Source organism: Mustela nigripes, chromosome 1, assembly GCF_022355385.1.
Source record: "Mustela nigripes isolate SB6536 chromosome 1, MUSNIG.SB6536, whole genome shotgun sequence".
Classification (NCBI taxonomy): Eukaryota; Metazoa; Chordata; class Mammalia; order Carnivora; family Mustelidae; genus Mustela; species Mustela nigripes.
In genome coordinates this window covers 270,153,930-270,162,034 of record NC_081557.1, presented here as the reverse complement: position 1 = coordinate 270,162,034, position 8,105 = coordinate 270,153,930, and the positions used below count along the sequence as shown (strand labels likewise).

At 51.1% G+C, this 8,105-nt stretch overlaps 1 protein-coding gene across 1 annotated transcript in view; it reads left to right on the top strand.

Annotated features, from left to right (window-relative positions):
* The window catches only part of LOC132003831 (collagen alpha-1(I) chain-like), a 2,198-nt gene extending 767 nt beyond the window's left edge, over nt 1-1,431 (top strand). The window contains exon 3 of the mRNA XM_059379668.1: nt 3-1,431. Coding sequence (XP_059235651.1) covers nt 3-1,431 — 1,429 coding nt within the window. The remainder of the gene's footprint in view (nt 1-2) is intronic.
* Nucleotides 1,432-8,105: the final 6,674 nt, after the last annotated feature.

The following is an 8,105-nucleotide window of genomic DNA, read 5'->3' as shown; positions in this document are numbered from 1 at the left end:
AGGCGTGTGGGGGGACACGCGTGTGCGGAGGGCGCGCGCGCTGCTAATGACACACGCGAGTCCTCGCGCTCCCAGCTTTCTGGCCGGAGCTTCCACGCGGCCCCGCAGGTCCCCGCGGCCCCCGAGGGCTGGTCCCCCGAGGGCTGGTGGCGGAAGCAGGAGGCACGGCCGCCCGCGCTCCCGAATCAAAACAATGTCGGATTTCCAGCTTCTGAGCCGCTCTGTCCCGTGGCCGCCGCTGGCCGCTGCGTGGGGACCTTCGCTGAGGCCCGGGGCCGACCCCTCCCGCGGCTCTCGGGAAGGCCGGGACCCGCCTCGGGCTCGTCGCCTCCTCTCCCGCCGGCGGCACAGGCCGGGGGTGACACCTCTGTTCCCAGAGGCCGCGCTGACCCCGACCCCGACCCCGAAGCAGTGGGTGCGCCGTCACCGGGGCCGGGGTCCGCGGTCCTCCCCGGTGACGTGAGGACGAGACGCGGGAAGCGCAGCGGGGCCGGGCCGGACGCTCCGCCGCCAACGCCGACCCGACTGCGGGGGAGGCCGTCGAGCCTGGGGCGTCGGGGCTCGGCCTGGGGACCGCGGGGCGGGTCACCGCGGCGCCGCCTCCGGCCCGTGTCCCAGGAGAGCCCAGGAGACCGCGGCCCCGACGGAGGCATCTGCGCCTGGGGACGCCCGGCGGCTGCTCCCGCGCGGGGTCGGCGGGTTCCCGCAGGCCGCGGTCCCGGCCCGGAGGGTCCGTTTCTCTCCCAGGATCGAATTCCCGACGGGTTTGCGGAGCGAGCGCAGGAGCCCGAACAGGGGCGGCTCCCGCCGTGCAAGGAGCCGGGTGCGGGGCTCGTCCCGGGACCCCAGGCCGTGACCGGAGCCGGAGGCGCCCGGCGTGTAGCGGCCGCAGGAGCTCTGCGGGCCTCGAGGCGCGTCCGCCGTCGGGTCGCTTTGGCTCCCGGAGCTCCGGCCACGGCGAAGCGGCCGAACAGCCGCGGGGCCCCTACGGCTCGTCGGACCGCGGGGAAGACTCCGCCCCCGCCGCCACGAGCCGCGCCGACTGTTTTACTGCGAAGTCGCCGCTGCTTCCTCGGTTCTTCAACGGCGAGAATCGACCGACTCCGGGGCGTCCTGCGGCCCACCCTAATCAGAGCCGCGCAGGGAAGGAATCGGGGCGCCCCGCCTGGTGAGGGGCAGGGCAGGGCCCGAGGGCCGGGCCGCCTCCACTCTCGGCCGCCCCGACCTCTCACCTCCCCGCGGGCGTTCGGAGCCAAAACCCTCAACCGGGCCCGAGGCGCACAGAAGTGCTGCCGAGGCGCACCGGGGCGGGAGTGCGGGGGGACCCGGCCCTCTAGCTCCTCTGCGATTGGGGGTGATGCGGCTGCTTTCCATCGTTTCTCCTTTGCGGAAAGAGGTCCGGGGAGCCCGCGGCTGAGGGACGGAACCTGACGCCCGTGCGTTCGCTCTAGTCATTTCCCTCTTGTGGCCAATAGTGGACGGACCAGCCCAGCCCCGCCGGATCCATAAACTCGGACCTTTCTAGGCCGGCACGCGAGGCCCCCTTACCCCTCAGCTAGGTCCCCCCACCCCGGACTGAGGTATTTCCTGGGAAATGAGACTTTCTGTGCTGCAGCTGGGCAGCCCCCAGGCAAACCCTCACCCTTATCATACCCTTGCGTGGCCCCCATTCCTGTCGCCGGGTTGCCTAGAAGCACGGGAAAACAGAAAAATGAATCGCTCTACCTGATTTGGCTCTATTTTAGGACCAAATTAAGTATGTCAATCTATGTGTTTTTTTTTTTTTTTTTTTTTTTTTTGCTAAAGCACACTCTAATTTTTATATATATTTTAGCCCCTAGTATTGATTCCAATCAGATGGTAAAAATATTTCCCGTAAACTCAATGGATGAGTAGTTCATGTGACACAGCCTCATTGCCCCAAATTACATAAACTTCAAAATAATTTCCTCAGAATGTTCAGCATATCAACACCAATCAAAAATCCAGAACATGGGCGCCTGGGTGGCTCAGTGGGTTAAGCCACTGCCTTCGGCTCAGGTCATGATCTCAGGGTCCTGGGATCGAGTCCCGCATTGGGCTCTCTGCTCAGTACGGAGTCTGCTTTCCCCTCTCTCTCTCTCTGCCTGCCTCTCCATCTACTTGTGATCTCTTTCTATCAAATAAATAAATAAAATCTTTAAAAAAAAAATCCAGAACATATGAGGGGAACACATCAGGGGAACAAAGAGCATATAGATAAACTTCCCGTACAGGCAATGTGGGGACTCCTTCAGGTTTTTTTTACATCTCAGGCGGACTTCGTGAGTGTTGGGACTGGTCTGGCAGATACCCAGCTCATTTCAGGGACCAGTTGAAACAGGTTCCCCTACTCCTCTGCCATGTTGCCGGCTTGAGCCTCTTTCAGACTTTCTTTCAACAGCTGCCCACGGAGCCTTTTTTCTTTAAAAGATTATTTCAGCGGTGCCTGGGTGGCTCAGTCATTAAGCATCCGTCTTCAGCTCAGGTCATGATCCCGGGAGTCCTGGAATCAACCCCCGCACTGGGCTCTCTGCTAAGCAGGGAGTCTGCTTCTCCCTCTCCCTCTGCCCGCCTCTCCCCCTGGCTTGTGTTCTCTCTCTCTCTCTCTCAATCTCTCTCTCAAATAAATAAATAAATAATCTTTTTTAAAAAGAACAAAATAAAATAAAAGATATTTCAGTTCTCATTTTTTGACCCTTTTACTTCCTCATACAGAGAGACTAATAATCAGGTAAATGTTCAGAAGGCAGAGAAGGACAGTAAGGAAGCAGTTTTCTTTCATGCTGGAATCCCAGGTTCAAGCACATTCAACTTCAAAACAACCCCAGCAGCCTCTGCCCCGGGCACCGCCAGTCACCTAACAGAGAGGTAGGTGTGACATGCTGAGGATGAAAATTAAAGTATGGAAGTGCTTGTTACTGGTTTCCTTCTTAAAATAAAATAAAAAGTGAAGAGGACTAGGGGCACCTGGGTGGCTCAGTGGGTTAAGCCTCTGCCTTCGGCTCAGGTCATGATCTCAGGATCCTGGGATCGAGTCCTGCATCAGGCTCCCTGCTCAGCGGGGAGCCTGCTTCCTCCTCTGTCTCTGCCTGCCTCTCTGCCTACTTGTGATCTCTGTCTGTCAAATAAATAAAATCTTAAAAAAAAATAAGTGAAGAGGACTTAAGGTCTCTCCCCACAGGTCCATCAGGAGAAACTGATGTCACGAGCCCCACTCCTTGAGTGCCACCGCACCAGGACTCCGTGCATGAAGGATTTTGCACTCAGTAATTGAGTTTAGTGGAAGGAAGAGAAAGAGGGAGGCTGAGTAATGGCACCAGGTCGTCCAGGTGGTAAATGGTGATGCTGGGATTCTGTCTGTGACCAGAGAGTCCAGAGTCCTCGCGATCAATGGTCGTTGTGTGCCCCTTCCCAGGCATGAATGCGCTCACACGCAAGGGAACGGAGAAAGACTCAGTGGTCACAGACTGTTTTGAGCAAGAGTTGAAGCAAAAAAGCAAGACCCACTTTTATGAATACTAAAGACCCAGAACTAGGAAGTCGACATCCCTAAACTGTGCAATGATAGCAGTGTTAAAGGCCGAAAAGAGAATGCAGGCCGTCGGAAATGTTACCCCAGTGACGGAGGCCAGTTCCTTAGAGGAGAGGAACTGGAAATTGACATCAGGACCTTTAGGATTGTGTAAAGTGCAGGGTGGATTCAGTTGTTCTCTTTTGGGTTTTTCGTTTTTTTGTGTTTTTTTTTTTTTTTACAGGTTTGAGGTTTTTGAAATTGAAGTATAATGAACGTCCAGTGTTATATTAGTTTCAGAAGGACAGCCGAGAGACTCAACTCTTCTCTACCTTTCTCAGTGCTCATGATGTCAAGTGTAGTCTTAATCCCCATCCCCTGTTTCACCCATCCACCCCCGCAGCCCCCACACCCGCTCACCTCCCATCAGGAAACCACTAGTTTGTTCCAAGTAGTTAAGACTCTGGGGTTTTTGTTTATCTCTTTTCTTCTTCGTTCTTTTGCTTTGTTCTTCACGTTCCAAATGTGAGGGAGATCACGGCATTTGTGTTTCTCTGACATTTCACTTACCATTATACCTACACACTAGCTGTGTTCTGTTGTTGTAAGTGGCAAGATCTCATTCTTTTTTATTATTAAATATTTTATTTATTTGTTCATGAGAGACACAGAGAGAGAAATGCAGAGGGAGAAGCAGACTCCCCACCAAGTAGGGAACCCAATGTAGGACTCGATCCCAAGACCCTGGGATCATGACCTGAGCCAAAGGCAGCCACTTAACCAACTGAGCCACTCAGGCGCCCAATCTCATTCTTTTTTGTGGTTCAATAATATTTCATTGTTTTTATATACCGCATCTTTTTTTTAATCCGTTCATCTATCAGTGGATCCTGGGGCTGCCTCTATGTCTCGGCTGTTGTGAATAATGCTGCCGGAAACACAGAACGCACGGATCCCTCTGCATTAGTGTTTTTATTTTCTTTGGATAGATACCCCACAGTAGAATTATTGGATCATATGGAGATTTCTTTGGCTTCTCAGAGGCAAATCCTACGTGAAGCTTGCGGTTCCAGGATCAAAGGCAGGTCTCACAAGGGACCCCGGCTCTACCACATAGGGCAGTAGCGTTGGTTCTTGCCACACCTTACATTGGTAGTCTTTTTTTTTTTTTTAAGATTTTATTTATTTATTTGACAGACAGAGATGACAAGTAGACAGAGAGGCAGTCAGAGAGAGAGAGGGAAGCAGGCTCCTTGTAAGCAGAGAGCCCGATGCGGGGCTCCATCCCAGGACCCTGGGATCATGACCTGAGCGGAAGGCAGAGGCTTTAACCCACGGAGCCACCCAGGCGCCCTACATTGGTAGTCGACATCCATTAAGTGAGGTCCCAGCTCCTTCGCCACGTCAGTCGTTATCTCCATTTGAGAGACGTAGGATTTCTCAACTTGAAGTGTCCTTGCACTCAGGCCAGGGGACATGACAGGAGGCTTCTTTCCAATTTCTTAGGGGACACTCCCAGCAGGATAAGCCCACACTCGGGCGTGATTGGTCAAACAGCATGACCAGAGGAAACCATTCAGCTCCTCTTCCAGATTGGAGGAGGCGGCATCTTCCTGACCTAACGTCTCCTAACGTCTCAAAACCTGAAATCAAAGAACAGAACAAAACAGAACTCTGAAATCAGCCTTCAGCAGTTGGCCTCAGTGGTCCCACACAGTTTTTAAATAATCTCCTACTGCTTCTTCCTTCCTCCTTATCAATGGGGAAATGGTGGGAGTTTGTGGGACAGGAGCCATGGGGTGACGAGTTTTCTGAGGCTTCAATTTCAAGGTCTATAGGCTTTACACTCGTGGTCTCGAAAGTCCCCCTTCGCCTCAGAACATCATAGCCCAGCATAAAGGAGTTCCATGTTTCTTCATTTTTTATTAACTCAGAATCCTTATCTCTAAGGGCAAACCCTTTCTTTGCTCTTAGTCTTTTTGAAGGAAACAAAGGGAGGCATGCAGACTGTAGGACTCTATGTACAGGAAGTTCTGGAATAGGCAAAACTGATCTATAGTGACAGGAACCACACCAATGGTCTTCGGGGTGGGGGGCTGGGCAGTGAGGCCCAGGGAACTTGGAGGTCATAGAAAATGTTGTCTCTCTCCTCACTCTCTCTGTCTCTCTAAAACAAACAAACAAATAAATAAAATCTTTGAAAACAATTCAGCTCTGTTTCCCAAAGTCTGGGATATATGTCCAATCACATGCAATCCTCCCTGACCACCATGAACCCTAGAATAACCGGATTACATTTTTCCCATGAGTTCGTGTCACTTCTGCTACTCTGACCAGTTCCTTTTGTGGCTAGCACTTGGTACTTACTTCCTCTATGTTCTGAGAATACCTCCACATTAAAAAAAAAAAAAATTGCTGGCTCCCTAGGGCATGATAGTTTTTAGATAAAAAAAGGCCTCTGAGATCAGTAACCACTACTTTACATCGTTATGTGAAACATCTAAAATCCTTAAGGGTTGGGGCACCTGGGTGGCTTAGTCGTTAAGCGTCTGCCTTAGGCTCAGGTCCTGATCCCAGGGTCCTGGGATCGGACCCCCTGTTGGAACCCCTGTTGGGCTCCCTGCTCAGTGGAAAGCCTGCTTCTCCCTCTCCCACTCACCCTGCTATTGTTCTCTCTTTCTCTGTGCCTCTCTCTATAAATGAGTAAATAAAATATTTTTTTAAAAAATCCATAAGGGTTTAAGGTGTTTGCCCAAAGTCAGGCAGTAAAGAAAACTGCAATGGAACACCATCTCCATCAGGCCACTGTGTCCCCGTTGGGCTGATGTTTCTTGCCTAGCAAGCAACCAGCCAAGAGCTGCGTGGGGACTGAATTTAGTGTGGGCTCCACTTCCTTTGCCAAGCTGTGAGCACTGCTTGAGGCTCTACCCCTGCTTAGAGGAGACAGCCTCTAATTTTCATAAAGGTGCGATTTGGCTAATAGCAGCTCTGATCTGTCATCAAACTTCTTTCCAAATTATTTCAAATTTAAGCTTTTTAAAAAAATTTTGTCGGGAAGAAATTCAGCATCTTTATTTTAAAAAAATGAATATCCTGTAACTTTCATAGATCCTAACAGTTTTTATAACATCTTTTTCAAATGTTGTTTTGTGAATTCTTTTATTTTAAGAGAGAGCAAGAGGAGCATGAGTGTGCGCTGCGGTGGGGAGGAGCAGAGGGAGAGGAGAGAGAACCTTGAGCAGGCTCCTCCCTTATGTGGGGCTCCCCCTCACAACCCTGAGATCATGACCTGACCTGAAATAAGAGCTGGACACCTAGCCAACTGAGCCACCCAGGAGCCCTTGTTTTGTGAATTCTGAAGCAACCCAGGACCTTCGTGGAGTTGATTCCCTTCACTTCTGCAGAGCCAGGCCAGGGATCCGCTTGGAGTGAGAAGGTTAACCCTGAACTCTGGGGCAGGAGCAAAGGAAGACTTAAGCCTCAGCCACCCATAAGGCAACTTTAAGTCTGATATAAAGGACATGGCCCAAGGAAACAAGAACTGAGTCCCAAAGGAAAGTTCTGGAGTCAGAGACAAGCACAACAGAGGAGTTGAGAGGCAGAGCCTGGAAAGGCTTCCTGAGACAATGGGTGATGTCCTTTTGTAGGGTGCCTCCTGGGTGCCTTGGATGAGTAGGAAAAGTAGAAAGCCCTAGTGGATCTACAGAGACCCAGGTCAGCATAGAATTGCTACTGGTTGCCAAGAGGATTCAGTAAAAGCAGAGACCAGTGTCCCGGTCTATGTGGGATAAGGCAGCGCAACCAGATCCCCCAGTAAGGGCCCACTGGGTAAAACAAAATCCTGCCGTGGGCCAGTATTCACTCCACCCAGTGCCATAAGAATGGCTGCATTTTCCCCCTCCAGATGCCATTTTGGTCAGGCAGAGGAGGAGATAGGAAAACACCTGAAAGATAGCACTTACCCAAAAGAGATTAGGTTAACCCAAAAGTTGTCTCTAATATTATCTTTACCTCGAAAGTATATGCTCAGTGATCTACTGTCACCCCACCATCCCATCTCCCCATCAGAGGAAACGGCACCTTCAGAACCAGAGCATAGTTACAGAGAAGAATGCTGCTTTTTCTACCTTTCAGTGCAGCTTAATCCATTACATCTGGTCCTTTCAATTCCAGAAGGCATGCTCTGCACACTCTCCGGGAGTCATGGAATTCAAATATTGCTTGTCAGTGTGAGCTTGATGCTCTTGTGCATAGAAAAAGATTATTCAGAGGTTACTTTTAAAAATGAATATTTGATTCATTAGTGTTACAATTTAAAAACTTAGCTTCCCTTAAGGTTTTAAGTTCAACTTAGAATTCTTATTGTTCTTTTATAAATACAGAAAAAAAATTTTTTTAAGATTTTATTTATTTATTTATTTGTCAGAGAGAGAGAGGGAGAGAGAGCGAGCACAGGCAGACAGAACGGGAGGCAGAGGCAGAGGGAGAAGCAGGCTCCCTGCGGAGCAAGGAGCCCGATGTGGGACTCGATCCCAGGACGCTGGGATCATGACCTGAGCCGAAGGCAGCTGCG